The 17483-nt window shown below is 35.0% G+C and overlaps 1 protein-coding gene across 4 annotated transcripts in view; it reads left to right on the forward strand.

Annotated features, from left to right (window-relative positions):
* Positions 1 to 17483, forward strand: part of fars2 (phenylalanyl-tRNA synthetase 2, mitochondrial) — a 181481-nt gene that overhangs the window by 106897 nt on the left and 57101 nt on the right. For 3 of the 4 annotated variants that reach the window (XM_067378407.1, XM_067378408.1, XM_067378406.1), the window contains exon 6: positions 2262 to 2413. In XM_067378407.1, coding sequence (XP_067234508.1) covers positions 2262 to 2413 — 152 coding nt within the window. Of the gene's footprint in view, positions 1 to 2261; positions 2414 to 15035; positions 15115 to 17483 lie in introns of those variants that run through there. The other variant, XM_067378409.1, reaches the window with a different exon arrangement.

A 17483-nucleotide genomic window follows, 5' to 3' on the forward strand; every position in this document is an offset into this window, starting at 1 on the left:
TGCGTAAGTGTGCATGTCGCCCTAATCACGTCACTGTCCAGAGCAGAAGGGGGCGGTAATGCACCAATAAGCTGGATGCCAACCGCCATAAAACAGGAAAGAAGAAGAAGAAGAAGCAGCGTCACTGTGGAGTGAAAGAGCCGGAAGAGAAGACAATGCTGAATAAAGTAATAATTTTTGTTATTTTTGGACCAAAATGTATTTTCGATGCTTCAAAAACTTCTAACTAACACTCTGATGTCACATAGACTACTTTGATTATGTTTTTATTACCTTTCTGGACATATACTGTACAAACATTTTCAATGGAGGGACAGAAAGCTCTCGGACTAAATCTAAAATATCTTAAACTGTGTTCCGAAGATGAACGGAGGTCTGGAACGACATGAGGGTGAGTCTTTAATGACATCATTTTCATTTTTGGGTGAACTAACCCTTTAAATAGCATCAGAATGACATTTATTGTTTTTTCTTTCATTATAAAATTTACAGAATATGAAAGCCGAGACTGTTTCATATCAAAATGAACAAAGCACAAAGCCTATTCCGGTTGGATGTGAGGCGTGCTACAAAAAGATTTGTTCATGCACCATCTGAAAATCATTGATCTTGGGATTTAAGAATCAATAACAGTTTATCAAACTGAAGATCAATTAAAATTGAGAAATTGATATTGTCAACCCACCTCTAGTGTCCACACAGCTGACATGTTTACCTGTTTTAGCTTATCCATGAAGTCAAAACGTGCCATCTGGGAAATTGTGTATGTGTCCATTCTACTTTTTTGCTTTATCATTCTTGGAACGCCACTCTGCCAATCAAATTAGAGAAGAATGTCTGAATAATAATGATGTAAACGCACATTTACCTCTAGCAAGGTGGTTGGTTGAAGGTAGTTTGTCATCATTCACCACCCTCCTCCTTACAGCTTTCATTTCGTTTAGCTTATCTATTTTCACTTCTCTTGTGGAAGACCACTGCCGGTGCTTTATAAGTATAGGGATACTTTCTGAGAGCCAGGAGGGCTCAGAGGCCATCTGTTGTAAGCATACTAGCCCTTGTAGGTATGACTGGCCTCAGGGTACGACTGTAGATTTAACCTCAGACTGAAGAGATGTCTCGCTCACACCAACACCCTCCTGTGTGCTGGGTAACTTAGAAAATGGAGATGTTTTGTTAAAAATCTATTTTTTCTTCAATTTATACTTGCGTGCATTGTACTTTTAGTAGGGGTGTAACGATACCCTCATGTTACAATTCTATACATATCATGATACTGAACTCACAATACAGTATTATTGCAATATTCCCAAACATATAGTAAAAGGTTAACAAAAAAGTCTACTGTTGATTAAAATGCTAAATTTGGTATTAAATTGAGGGTGGAAATGAATAGGCTTGGACTTGGTGCTGGTAACCCAATGCACAGGACAATGTTGACACCAGAATAAAAATATTCATAATTCTGAAGCTGAATGTACAGAAAAGGTTTAGACAAATATGCTTGTCACTGGCAAGATATATTTAAAATAATCTAGGGCACTTTTTAATGGTAAACATATACAAATATCCACAAATATTCCCCCATTGTATTATTACACATTATATTCAACATTATATACAGTAGTTTAATGTCATACTGACACTAAAACTCTGTAAACTTGAATTTTTTTCTCAAACAGTAATTTTCATTTTGGGTGAACTATACACAGTACATATTGTCACTTCCACAATAAATATTGTTGCATTGTGATATATTGTGACATGATATATTCTTACACCCCTAATTTTTTGTAATTGGAAATGACTATAAAGCTGAAGAATGGCTTCTTCTTGGAAAGGAAACTAAAAATTCTGTTTTTTATTATTACTATTATTATTATTATTATTATTTTCACATGAATTTTTATTGGCAATAGCTTTGTCTGAGGAATATAATAAAATCATCTCTCCCTCCACCATAGCTCCATCAAAAGTTTTAAACCAATGACACTATTTTAATTATAAAGTAAAATTAAACAAAAATGTGAATTAATTTCAGATTAATAAACTAAATTTCATGGCAGTTGTTTATTGTGAATAATTTTAAATATATATCTATTTAGCAGTGGTGTATTTTAACATGTTTTGCTTTTGCTGCCATTTAACAAAAGCAGCTTTTAATACTTTATATACGTTTTTTTTTTTTTTTTTTTTTTTGTCCTTGTGCTGCTCTACATGTCCCAAAACATATAGATTTCTTCTTCTCTTTTTCTCCCCAGCCTCTCAGTAAGTACCCTCCTCTCTTCAATGACATCTCCTTTTGGCTGCCGGCCGAAGGTTACACAGAAAACGACTTCTACGACCTGGTACGCAACATCGGAGGAGACCTAGTGGAGAAGGTCACGCTGGTGGACGAGTTCACACATCCAAAGTAAGGAATTCAAAATGTCAGATGCAAAAATCCTTTGAGTCGGAACAAAGCGACCGCTTCTACCACATACAGAAACCAAACAGGCATTCCGATAGCACAAGGTCAGAAAACACTTATTTGCATTTTTTATCAAAAATTGCAAACGTCCTATTCTGTACCAGTAATTATGTCTGCTTTTCAGCAAAGATCTTTTTAAAAATCTCTAAAATAAGATAAGTTAACTTTATTAACTTTTATTACATTTTATTTACATAAATGATCTATTAAAAAAATCATATTCTGAGTGATAACTTATGTAGGGTTTATTTTTTGATGTGAGACAAAAAAAAGTTTATTAAAAAAACATAAAATATTATGAAATGTGTATTCACTCATATATAAAGCTTAATCACACATTTATGCATTTTTAAGTAAAACATATTTTTAAAAAACTCAAACAAGATCAAATAAAATTAAGAAACAAAATTTAGGTATATCAAGGTGTGTTTTCAGAAAATGTATATTAAATCTTACTTACATAACCTTTTTTTTAATTGTTTTGAGTAATAACTTATTTAGTTTTTTTTTGATGCAATTAATTTTTCTTGGTGAACATCAACACATTCTTGATTCAGGAAAGTTACAGTATAAATAATTTTTATTATATATTATATTGTATTATTCATCTACTTTTTAGAAATATTTATTTTATTTTATTATATATAAAAAAAAAAAAAAATATATATATATATATATATATATATATATATATATATATATATATATATATATATATATATATATATATATATATATATATAATACATATACAATGATTGCATAAATACCACACATTTAAATTAAATAGCCAAAACACATTGACATTTCATTAAATTATGTGTCGTGATCATTTTGTTGATCGAATGAATGCATGCAGCTGTTGATCCAACATGAAGATTTTAGGAAATTTCTGTGTTATTTGTATGTATTTGCCATTCTTTGCAATCATTCTCAAAGCTAATGGCGTTTGCAGGAGAGAATGCTAATGTTATTGCTGGGCTGTTGGCAGCGAGTCATTCGTTTATTGACAGAGGAGCAGGGGTCAACAATGCCTAATGGCTTCATTTTGAACTCTCAAGCATTAGGCTCCATTTCACATTGGATGGTGTTTGTCAGGCTCTTCAAACTCATTAGCTCTTTCTTCCGTCGTCCATTCACAAACACTTTTACAAACCACAGAACGATCTACGTGATTTTCCCTGAATGCAGTTCACATGACACAGCTCTTCCTGAACAGGCCTGTATTCGTGAACTGCAGAGGCTGTACTCGGGTTGCCCTTTTCCTGTTTCCTCACCCTGTGACATCAATAATTAATTTTTAAAGAGGATGAGAAGTTCGCCTGCGGGCACAGCGGTCCGGCTGTCCCGAGTCCCCTCTACTGGAATGGACCGCGTGTGTGTGTGTGTTAAATGATACAGCGAGAACCTGCAGTGCGTAAAAAGAGCCGCAAACATTCATCTCTGTTCCTGCTCTTAATCTTTTTTAAATAGCAACCTTTTCCCTCCCCTTCCCCTAATGACAACCATAAATAAGATGACATCATGAGGTGCTGCAAGGGTGTAATAGCCCAAACGGCAGCTAGAAATTGAAAGAGATTGGTGTTTGTTTTGCTCTCTTTCTAATTTAGTTCGGTCCAGACCTATGTTTGTGAAAACAAATATATTAGTTGAATAGTTTCTGGAATAGTTTTTGATTCGTCACACTATAAGTGTATTGCCACTGTAGAAGTACTTTTGTAAGTAGCTGTAATGTAGCTGTGTGTGTGTGTTGCTGAAGTCTCCTGCAGCTAATTTCCTCTTTATGATCATTTTGCTGCAGTTGCGTCAATGCCTGTGAGCTTTGCTTCATACTTTCTACAACCAGAGAGAGAGAGAGAGAGAGAGAGGGAAAGGGCGAGGGAGACGTCAATACTTACTTTAAACCTCTTCTCCAACTTCAAATCACTAATTACAGTGAGAGGACGGCCAATCACAACTCATCCAGCCTCCAACCGTCTCTGACCGTCAGAAATGTCACATTCACAATATTGTCCTAATCATTTTCCCTCTTTTTCTCTGCGGTACTGCTGACTCGGGCAGTTTTGAGAGCTGGTAATATGATGAGATTGGCAGCAAGTCTCCCATCGTACTCTTCTTCAGTGCGGTGAGGAAGATTCTGGCATCAGACGTGCCCTCAAAGAGCCATCAGAAACATAACGCTTTTCCTTTGTGCTCGCTGTTTTACTTGTGACAACACAGCATGGTTTTAAAAGAGAGCAGATTTTGACAACTGTGAGTGATTCTCATCTCTACAAAATAATGAATTTATAAGATTCCATTTTTTTTTTTTTTTTTTACGTAGACATTTTTCTAAACATTCTATTTTACTTTTATCCAATTTTTCTTTTTTTAATCAAATATGCATTGTTTGGCCTTCTCTTTAGATTATTAGCAAATGTGTTAATTTTGCTTCAAACAATTATGCCATTATGCCTTTGTCATAATGACATTATCTTTTCTCAGGAAGTTAACTTTTCAAGCAATTAAGGTCTTCTACTTTTATCACTTCATCTTGTTTTTTTGTGATTCTTAGTGTGGCACAATCTTACGTCAACCCTGTTACCATAATTTTATAGTAAATAACTGATCATTTAAAGAGTTAGTTCACCCAAAAATGAAAATTCAGTCATTAATTACTCACCGTCGTGTCGTTCCACACCCTTAAGACCTTTGTTCATCTTCAGAACACAAATTAAGATATTTTTGATAAAATCTGATGGCTCAGTGAGGCATGCATAGCCAGCAAGATCATTTCCTTTTTCAATGTTCAAAAAGCTACTAAAAACATATTTAAAATAGCCATCGGATTTTATCAAAACTATCTTAATTTGTGTTCCGAAGATGAACAAAGGTCTTATGGGTGTGGAACAACATGAGGGTGATTAATAAATGACATAATTTTCATTTTGGGTGAACTAACCCTTTAAAAGTGAACATTAAAATATCAGCATTATAGTCTCTTTCGAAAAAGTACCTTGAGCACAAGGCTTGTAATGTCAAAACAAATTATAAAACTGTCCACCCTGTTACCTTCAACCTTGTTTCTATAATTTTGCATAATAAACAACTGATCATTTAAAAGTGAACACTGTCTTTCCCAAAAGTACTTTATAGTTTCACAACCCTAAACAAATCAAAACTGTCCACCCTATTACCATCAACCTAAATTTTTGAAAGCAATATATACATTTAAACACATCCTATGATTAAAAAAAAAACTTGTAATTTCAAATGAAACTGCAAAACTGTCCACCCTGTTTCCATAATTTTGTGTAGTAACAACTGATAATTTAAATGTGAACATCAAAATATCTGCATTGAAATCCCTTTCCAAAAGTACTTTATAGTTTCACAACCTTGAGTTCAAGGCTTGTAATGTCGAAACAAATTATAAAACTGTCCACCCTGTTACCATCACCCTTGTTTCCATAATTTTGCATAGTAAACAACTGATAACTTAAAAGTGAGCATTGTCTTTCTCAAAAATACTTTATAGTTTCACAACCCTGAGCACAAGGCATGTAATAACAAATTAAATTGTAAAACTGTCCACCCTGTTACCATCAAACCTGTTAACTTCATAAGGGCTTTATAAACATTTAAACATATAATATGATTCCAAAAACATACTTTATATTTTCACACCTTGAGAACAAAACTTGTAATGTCAAATTAAACTGTAAAACTGTCCACCCTGTTTCCATCAACACTGTTTCCATAATTTTGTGTAGTAAACGACTGAAAATGAACCGTGAACATCAAAATATCTGCATTTAAGTCTCTTTCCAAAAAGTACTTTATAGTTTCACAACCTTGAGCACAAGGCTTGTAATGTCGAAACAAATTATAAAACTGTCCACCCTGTTACCATCAACATTGTTTCCATAATTTTGCATAGTAAACAACTGATAACTTAAAAGTGAGCATTGTCTTTCTCAAAAATACTTTATAGTTTCACAACCCTGAGCACAAGGCTTGTAATGTTGAAAAGAGTTATAAAACTATCCACCCTATTACCATCAACCTTTCCATAATTTTAAATAGTAAACAGCTGATAATTTAAAAGTGAACATTGTCTTTCCCAAAAGTACTTTATAGTTTCACAACCCTGAGCACAAGGCTTGTAATAACAAATTGAATTGTAAAATTGTCCACCCTGTTACCATCAAACCTGTTACCTTTCTGAAGGCATAATTACAAAATGTTCCAAGAAATATTGCAATGTATTAATGTATCTTGGGATTGGACAATGCAATTTATTAACATTTAAACGCATGCTATGGTGTTATGGGTGAGCGGCCAAAGCATTGCTGAGTGATTTTCAGTGCATTGCTTTTAGGGTGGGGTCAGGATGGTTGATTAATCTATTAATAGTCCATCAGCTGATGATAGTAGATGCTTCAGTATTTTAGTGGCAGTTCTCGTAAAGAAGGGTTTTAGTGTGCTGCTGTTTGGTGTTAAAGGGATAAATTTTCTCATCCTTTACTCACCTTCATGTTGTTCCAAACCTGCCATTTTCATTTTTGGGTGAACTATATCCCTTTAACATTCATGTTGCTTGAACAGTGCAGGATGATTTATGCATCAAAGTTTAATACTTTGAACTTTAAACAAACCCCTAACCTTCAATTTGAGCGATAGTGTTGCTTGCCTTAGTAAGTTCTACAATTTTTTTTCCCAGAGTCTCTACATCACTGTGTAAGCAAAGACAAAGAATCAAACCAAAAGAGCAAAAACATTGCATAAATCAGTACGCTTTCGAACAACACAATGTATTTATCAGCACATCACTTATTTGTACTGTAATTCAATCAACTTTCCCAGCAGGCTGTATCTGCTGACAGTAGGTATATCCTACACGCTATCTGTTGCGGTATTTCTTGGTTGTACTCAACCCTTTACTGCAAATTCCCTAACGACTGAAATGTAAAACCCAAAGTGTGAAGTCATTTATAGTAAGCTGAGATATGTGACATATTTTAGATGTATTTGTGACATGCGCATCCTCGGCTTGAAAGATTCAGGTGTGCCTATCATTTATTCCGTTTCCAAAAATGTTCATGGAAAATTGTTTGCTGAAGTTTTTTTTTCAAGGCTGAGTTGGCCCCATTGACAAATACAACCTTAATGCTTCAACCTAGACAGTTAGAGAAGAGGTAAGTTGCATTTTTAGAAGAATATGTGCAGTTTGTGTAATAGGCATATGAATGATAAAAAGGGCCAGATGCCACATTCAGAATGAACTTTTTCCATCCGTTATATGATAGATGTCTATATCCCTCAGAAATGTCAAGGTATTACACGTAAGCTGTCCAGCAATAAACATTTCTGATGATTTGTAGCACCTGACATTAAAATCATATCTAAGTCTTTCCCAACCGCACAGCAATATATAAAGAATTGAAATGTCACAGGAAACTTTCTGTAGTGAGAAGACAAGGAAGCAATGCAAATGTTTTTTTTTTAGAATTGCTCTTTGTCTCCTTCAATTCAGTTGTGTACATTGGCATGACAGAACATATTTATTTAGATTGCCAATGCATTTTAATCTTGAAATGGTGTCTGAAATTCTGAGACCACCAAAGAAAAAGCTTCTGTTGCATTCTTTTTTTAAGGGTCCAAGCGCATAGCTCTGAAACCCTATTGTAATTGTTAAAATTTCCAAGGATCAGCATTCTTCCCTAACAGTGATAGGGCAGACCAAACCGTAAGTCACAGAGACCTGAAACTTTGAGGGCTGGTAGTACTTGCACCATCTGCAACATCAGCAAGGTTCACCCTGAACGGCCTGACGGGGGCACTACAGAGGTGAAAAGTACAAAATCGCTCATAACTCCTGAACCGTTAGCCATGGACTCAAGTGTCTTATATCCTTGGAATACTTGGAGTCCTCTCAAGACGGACATGCTCTCAACATGGTTTTAGTGAAAGTTTTGTTTTTTTTAAAAAACATACTTATGCGAACTAGTCCTAGGTTTTTGACCCGGTCAGAACGAAACCAGTGCACTGAGATTCTCCGGAGTCTGATTGTCAGTAATTATCAAAAAAAAAAAAAAAAAAAAAAGTTGAAATTTCGATTCACGGTCCCTAAAGATCACACACTTCAAAGTAGGCGGATCCACTTTTATTAAAATGGCTATAACTCGAGAATAGAATGAGATATTTTCACCAATCTCAGCACACCTATGTACTGTAAGAGCTCATTCTGTGGTCATGTGAAAAAGGATGTGGTGACTGGCCAATTGGTGGCGCTATAACAGGAAAAAAAAAACATGAAAATGGCTATAACTACTTCACCTTTAGTCTGATCGACTTGTCTTTGTCCAAGGTGCCATGATTGTCTATGAGGACATTGACGTATCTGAAATAACATGGCTGCCATTGGCCAATGAAATTTGAGCAGCTATAAGACTTTTAACAGAGGCTAATTGGAACAAAACCCAATGGGCTTGTTTGACTCATGGCCCTAGAGGCCTGTGAGAATTTCGAAAGAAATCAGCCACCAGGGGATGCCTTCGCGTTTTTCACGTGTGTAAAGGATTGTCTCTCGTGCGGTTTTTCACACACACCCATGACATTTGGACCACATAGTAGAACTCTTCATTCTGATCAACTTTGCCTCTAGGACCGCCACTGTCCATCGAATCGTTCATTAAATAAAAAAACAACTAGCAAACTAGTCCTAGGTTTATGGCTAAACCTCAATAACTGTTAAAAAGTTTTAAAAACCATATATTTCCTATGTTAATTTCCTTTATTGGCTGTATATTGTCTTTTCCGTCTATTATTGAGATGTTACAGGGTTGCTAAATAAAACATAATGCGGTTTTACGCAAGTGCTTAAAGGCCTTAAAGCACTTGAACCCCAATAATTGCTGCTCACAGCTATATTTATAAAAATGTTTATCATTTATTTTTTTATGTACAAATAGCATGCAAAGTTAAAGCTGCAGTCCGCAACTTTTTTTTGTGTTCAAAATGTACAAAAAATTATATAATGAGAATATACAACAAGAATCCATTTTTCAAGCCGTGTTTTTGTCTTATCCTGAATCATTATGGTACACTAATAATAAGTGTTTATATTCTGAGTATTTCAGACCGGACTGGTAGGACTCGCCGCACAGTATCACAGTAACTGCATGACTCGCAATAGACATACACGGAGAAAAGTAGCTCTGGCTACAATGTTCTTCCGCAAGACGCGTGCAGTTCTGTTTATTAACCGCTAGAGGGCCAAAAATCACGGACAGCAGCTTTAAGTGCACATGGCAAAAAAAAAAAAAATAATAATACTAATAAAAATAAAAGAAAATAATGTGAAAAGTATCAAATGAAATAATAAATTATATAAAATAAATTAAATTGCAATTTGACTATACAAGTAATATTAATAATCAAATAATATAATTATACATATAATCAAACAATAAAATATAAAAGTATAGACCTTATGTGCCAGAGAAACAAGTGCATGGCCATCTTTAGAATTTTGTCTTTGAACTTTCGTTTTTGCGGTAGCGCTGTATTTTTAGACCGGGAAGATTTTTAAATGAGCGGTTCATTCATAAATCTGTAAGATCTTACCTTCAAGCAGTAAAAATACAAACTGGAAGACGGAACACAACGAGCACAGCGCTGAAAAGGGGTGGGGCTACATAAGCTCTATAAAATATATAAAACTAAAAAGTAGAAGTCAGTGAGCTCTCTCTCCTTTGCTCTCTTTTAACATGGAGGTGTTTGTCTGACACCAGTAACAAATCTCACCTGATAGGCACTATAATCCAACACAAATCTGCATTTATCGGCCCGTAACGCTGTCAGGTGTTATCGAGCAGAATTAATTTGGAAAGTTGACAGAGCTGTCAATAAATCTGACAGCCGTGGACAGGAGACCTGACGGAGAACCGCCGGATTTAGCTCGACTGAGCTCGTCAAACTACTCTGATGATTTACACTCTCTGCAGCGTAATATAGTGTTGTTCTGCTGGTTGGTGTGTTGTTGTTGTGTGGTTTGATTATGGGATATGTGATGCCATCTGTAGAAATATCTTATTTGAGAGCGTCAGCAGCGATGACAAGACTAAGTGTTTTGAGGCTCTCATGGTTATGTATTTATATATGTTGGATGCATCACATCAAAACTGCATCATCAGGATTTATGTCATGCTGTGATCAGCGTTTACTTTGCTGTCAAGCAGTTAGTGTGAAAAAAAAAAGAGAAAAGGTGTGTGTGGTTGAGAGACTTTTGCACTTTTCTAATCATTTTGATTTCATGATAGCTAAAAAACTATATATGTTTATAAATAAATTAATAATGATGTGCTTTTTAGCTTTCATATATTGTATATAAAATGAGTTGGTGAGTTTATTCCAAGGGCCCTCATAGAGATGGAAAAAACTTTCTAAACTTGATAAACCCTCCTTATAATGGATATAGTGGAAACCAACATTTTTTTTTTTTTTTTTTTTTTTTTCTTTAAGATTTTAAATTTGCTGGCTGAATGACAGAGCACGAGGGAGGGAAAGAAGATAGGTGTCAAAAAGTGTGAACTTACATGACTGCAGTTGCAGCTAAGCACGGCCGGTCAGGTTGGGAGACAGTGATAGGAGTAAGAGATGTACTGCTAGCAAATGGTTGTCCTCATCAGCAGGCTGCTGGAAGAGCCAGACTTGTTAAAAATCTGCCCTCTTTGTCGGAAGCCCGGGGGGATCCTTCCGGAAAGCGCTACAAGCCAGCAGGCTAATGTCTGCCACCATTACTGAGCCACAGTGAAGGAGACACAAGAGATAGAGAGAGAGTCTGAGTGTGAGAGTGTGAGAGAGCAGAGTGTATTTAATGGCCCATGGCTCAGAGAACGTCAGCTATAGCCTTATGAATAATGGGGTGTTGTTGACGATGCAAAACTGTGCAAGGGAAGATGCTATGCATCATATTACACCTCACAAACACACTCAAACTCATACATACACGTTCTGGCACATTACAGAGTGAGCGGTACTAAAAAAAGAGATATTTAGAATTTAGAAAGTATTCAACACTCATCAATTATTTTATTTTGATCTCAAATGTAATCACGTTTAAAGGGATTTTTCAAGCGCATTTCCGCCACAGATTAAAACAAGGTTAAGACACAATGAGATAAAGAAAAGAGAAGTGAGAATGTGTTAAGTGTAAAAATGTAAAATACAAAATCACAGATATGAAGCCACAATTACAAGAAATAAAGTTGCAGTTGTGAAATTTACAGTCACAGTTGGAAGATGTAAAGCTACAATTACAAGACATAACGTTACATGTATGAGGTTTAAAGTCATATTTTGGAGATATAAAGCCGTAATTACAAGAAAGTCGCAGTTCTGAGATTTAAAGTCACAGCTGAGAGATATAAATGCTCAATTACAAGAAATAAAGTCACAGTTAATGAGTTTTAAAGTTACAGTCAGGAAATATAAAGCTACAATTACAAGAAATAAAGTGACAATTTGAACATTTAAAGTCACAGTTTGGGAGCTAAAAACCACAATTAGAAGAAATAGGCACCGATGCGAGATTGAAAGTCTCAGTTTGGAAGATATAGGCCACAATTACAAGAAATAAAGTTGCAGTTGTGAAATTTACAGTCACAGTTGGAAGATATAAAGCAGCAATTACAAGACATAACGTTATAGCTATGAGGTTTAAAGTCATATTTGAGAGATATAAAGCCACAATTACAAGAAATAAAGTAACATTTATGAGGTTTAAAGTCATATTTTGGAGATATAAAGCCACAATTACAAGAAAGTCGCAGTTCTGAGATTTAAAGTCACAGCTAAGAGATATGAATATTCAATTACAAGAAATAAAGTCACAGTCAGGAAATATGAAGCTACAATTACTGTACAAGAAATAAAGTTGCAATTCTGATATATACAGTCACAGTTAGGAAATATAAAGCCGCAATTACAAGACAACGTTATAGCTATGAGGTTTAAAGTTATTTTTGGGAGATATAGAGCCACAATTACAAGAAATATCGTTACATTTATGAGGTTTAAAGTCATATTTTGGAGATATAAAGCCGCAATTACAAGAAAGTTGCAGTTCTGAGATTTCACAGCTGAGAGATATAAATCCTCAATTACAAGAAATAAAGTCACAGTTAATGAGGTTTAAAGTCACAGTCAGGAAATATAAAGCTACAATTACAAGAAATAAATTTGCAATTGTGATTTCACAGTCACAGTTGGGAGATATAACATCACAATTACAAAAAAATTAAGTTACAATTATGAGGTTTAAAGTCATATTTAGGAGATATAAAGCCACAATTACAAGAAAGTCACAGTTGTGAGGTTTAAGGTCACAGATGAGAGAAATCCACAGTTACAAGAAATAAAGTCATAGTTATGAGTTTTAAAGTCACAGTCAGGAAATATGAAGCTACAATTATTGACAAGAAATAAAGTCGCAATTGTGATATTTACAGTCACCGTTAGGAAATATAAAGCTGCAATTATACATAATGTTATAGGTATGAGGTTTAAAGTCATATTTGGGAGATGTAGAGCCACAATTACAAGAAAGTCACAGTTGTGAGGTTTAAGGTCACAGATGAGAGAGATAAATCCACAATTACTAGAAATAAAGTCACAGTTATAATTTTTAATGTCACAGTCAGGAAATATGAAGCAACAATTACTGTACAATAAATAAAGTTGCAATTGTGATATTTACAGTCACAGTTGGGAAATATAAAGTCAGAATTACAAAAAATAAAGTCAGCTATGAGGTTCAAATCACATTTGGGATATATAAAGTCGCAATTACAAGAAATAGGCTTTCATTGCTGGTATTTGTAAATTTGTTTTTAATTTTTCAACAAAATATAAAAAGTTACTTTTTTGCCAACAGTATTTATGTAGTTCCATTTAGTAGAAATGGCAAATGCCATCCAAACAGCTGCAAGTGAGAATGTTAATGCTAATGGCTACCATAACTTTCTCTAGGATTTATAGACCTCTGTGAACCAGACACTACCAAAACAGACCATCCTATCAAATTAGAATAACTGAGCCAGAACGGCAGTTGTCAAAGAAGTGACCAAAGGGCCAGTAAGAGTTGCAGAGCGAAGGCTGACATGGCAGAAACTCTCCAGACATCAACAGTCTTTTCTGAAGTTCACAGATTCAGCCCTTTGGGAGACTGACCATAGGGGAACGACACTTCTGAGAAATGTGAAGTCAGCCTGGAGTTCGCTAGAAGCCTTGTGACAAAATCTGAAACCTTTTTGAAGAATATTTTTGTGGTCAGTTTAATAGCTCGAAAACAAAGCTCTGTCTTTTCCACCGTGCAATATCAGTCAGTTCAGTCACATTAGAGATTGATCAGGCAAAAAGTAAATCCATTGTCCATTGTCAATAGTTAGTCAATAGCGATATACAGTATGAAGCACAGTTCACACAGAAGTCATTTTCAAACAAGCAGCTTTTTGTTGGTCATCACGCAAAAACTTGACCAACTTCAACCCGTTGCAAAATCTGCCTAGGGAAATCTTTCATCCACACACAAGAGTCCCAGTCACATTGATTCTTATTGAAATGACTGGATTTCATCCTTTGAAAATTTGCAGAATAGCAGTAAATTTGACATCCATGAGTAATTGTGTCCAAAATATGAAGGAATGTCTTGAAATAAAGTGTATTAGAGTTCATAAAGAGACCCTTCAGAGACTGAATCCATTTTAGAATAAAGTAAGGGCAAAACTCATGCACAAGATTCATAAATGTGTTGAATTTTAAGGTAAAATTTGGACTTAAATTATAACAGGAGCACAAAATAATCATGTGGTCATTCATTTTTGGAAGCATTTTAGATGAAAGTCTACTGAAGAGTAGACTCCAAAAATAAAAATTCTGTTAAGAAAAATTGGTCCCACTTTATATTAAGTGGCCTTAACTACTATATACTTACATCAAAAAATAAGTACAATGTACTTATTGGGTTCATATTGAATTGCAAAACACTTTTGCTGCTATTGAGGTGGGATACGCGTAAGGTTAGGGAAAGCTCTGGTGGTATGGGTAGGTTTAAGGGAAGGGGTAGGGTGTAAGGGATGGGTCAACAGTGTAATTATAAATGTAATTACAGAAATTAATTACAGATGTAATTACATGCAGGTGTTTTTTAAAATATAAGTACAATGTAAAGACATGCATGTACACAATAAGTGAATTGTATCGAATTATTAATTTCAATGTAAGTACATAGTAGTTCATCACTGTCTCGCACTCATTGAAGTATAAGCCCGAGACATCACTGCCGTTGTCAGAGCGCGATCAGACCTCACCAAGCGAGTGCTGAACGCAGTTGGACATAGTGGTGTTTTAGAGGTAAAAAATTATATAAATACTGTTCGTTTTCTCGCACAAACCGATCATTTGTGTGTTACGACATCAATGTGTCGTCATGAGCCGCAAGTTTTAATTTGGATTTGTCTATGCAAGTTTTTTCAACTCTTATTGATCGAGTTCCCATTCACTCCCATTATTTGACTGACAGACGGCAACGGTTGGAGTAAAAAATCATCATTTTTGTTCGACTGAAGAAAAAAAGTCACCTACATCTTGGATGCCCTGGGGGTAAGCAGATAAACATCAAATTTTCATTTTTGGGAGAACTATCCCTTTAAGGCCACTTAATATAAAGTGGGACCTAAAAATGTACTCAACTTTCTGTTGTTCCAAACCTGTATGTTGTTTTTCCTCCTTGAAATATACTCTGTAAAAAATGATACAGTGTATCTACTCAGTAAAATAATGAAAATATATTAAAACCAGTATTATTAATGTAATAAATGCTTAGAATTAAGTGTAAATCAAATGAACTATTGTAAAGCAAATCTTTCAAAATGAGTGACTGTCATTAATTCTAATGAGAAAATGAAATCAACAAAAATAAACTTATTTTTCAGCTTTTCATTTTAATGGGAGAATATCTATCAATTGTCTTACAACATCCATTTTGTAGTTAATAAAGTTATACAGCTTTAGACCAATTAAATGACAAACTTGTAATTTTTTTTTTTGTTTGTTTTAATTAATACTTTAAATTGCCATGCTGCTGTGTGCAAGTAATGCGTTTATGTGTAATTAAACCAGATAATTGAGTGATAAACCGTAAAGATGGTCCGATGGGCCAGTATAATGGACTTTGAGCCAGTTGATGCAACTCTCATTTGCCATTTAAAAAAGTTTCGTTTAAACTTTAAAAAAGTATTTTGTGCAGAGTAAAACGAACCTTTTATGACACATGAAACAGTACATTGTAATAATGATCCATTTTATTTACCAGCAGTGTATCATTTCGTGGTGTAGGTCAGTGAAAATGTTGGCGGGGCAAGTAAAAAATCTGCTCTACAGCAGAAAACTCCTTAGCAATGAGCCCTGTAAATGTCTTGACATTTCCTTCAATGAGAGGCATTACCCTGTAGTATACAAATTTTACAACTCCTCGTTCTTTCTACTCACTATCAGTTTTTGTTTCAGAAAGCCTGACTCATTCTCTTCAGTCCTTGTAAAATCAGAGCCTGGGCGTTCTCATTATGAACACTGATGCACAGCCAAAGGAAGGGAGAGATGAATGATCCTCTAGTATTCTGCCGCACGCTCAAGCCGAGGCTGACTCACTTCACTTCGACTGCTGTTTTGTCAGCTTTTACTCAGCGGTCGGACTGAGATGAGGACTTTAAGAGGTCCAGTCGCTCAGCTGTGAGGTTAATTAGATGGCATTTTACTGCAGATATGTTTATGGAGCAATCAGTGATGAAAAAAGACATGGATGACACCTCATACTACATCACTATGCTGAGATTAGCATCTTAGAGAAGCGTCTATAGAGCCAGTTTGCACTGCGTCATCATGTTTTATACATAGTCAACATGAAACAACATGCATTTGGCTTTCTTAATGTGACTCATAAAGTGTATAGTTCTGGTCAATTCAACATTCCAGCTGAGCTAAAATACACATTAAAGGATTAGTTCACTTCTAAATAAAATTTTCCTGATAATTTACTCACCTCCATGTCATCTAAGATGTTCATGTCTTTCTTTATTCAATTGAAAAGAAATTAAGGTTTTTGATGAAAACATTCCTGGATTATTCTTCTTATAGTGGACTTCAATGGCCTCAAAACAGTTGAAGGTCAAAATTACAGTTTCAGTGCAGCTTCAAAGGGCTTTAAACGATACCAGATGAGGAATAAGGGTCTTATCTAGCGAAACGATCGGTCATTTTCGAAAAAAAAATACAACCGTATATGCTTTATAAACAAAAATTATCGTCTTGCACGTGCTTCCGCTTTCTGCATTCTTCAAAAAGCTTACGCTGTATGTTCTACACCTTCCCTATTTTACTTACGGAACGAATGCGGTACCAGTTTCTTTTTTTTTTTTTTAAAGTAGAATAGGGAAGGCGTAGGACATACAGCATAAGCTTTTTGAATATTTCATGTCATTGTATATTATGTCTTGGAAGTTGACGCTTGGAAGTCAAATGCTTATGGCTTTCGCGTCTGAAGCTTGTTATTTTACTTTTAAAATCTTACTTTATTTTAGTTTAAAATATGGATATTTGTCTTCCACAAAAACATCGATTCTTTTTCAGAAGGCCTTTATTAAGCCCCCGGAGCCACGTGGGGTACGTTTTATGATCAATGGATGCACTTTTTTGGGCTTCGCTCCCATTATAAAGCTTGGAAGAGCTAGGGTATTTTTAACGTAACTCTGATTGTGTTTGTCTGAAAGAAGAAAGTCATGTACACCTAGGATGGCTTGATGGCTCTCAGTTAAGGATTTTCGATCACCTACTGTCCCCCTGAAGCGAGGTGATCCCCAGGGATCCGTTCTCGGGCCTTTATTATTCATAATTTGCATAATACCACTTGGTCAGATTTTACAACGTCATGGTCTTAACTATCACTTTTATGCTGATGACATTCAATTATACT

This window comes from Chanodichthys erythropterus, chromosome 23, assembly GCF_024489055.1.
Source record: "Chanodichthys erythropterus isolate Z2021 chromosome 23, ASM2448905v1, whole genome shotgun sequence".
Taxonomy (NCBI): Eukaryota; Metazoa; Chordata; class Actinopteri; order Cypriniformes; family Xenocyprididae; genus Chanodichthys; species Chanodichthys erythropterus.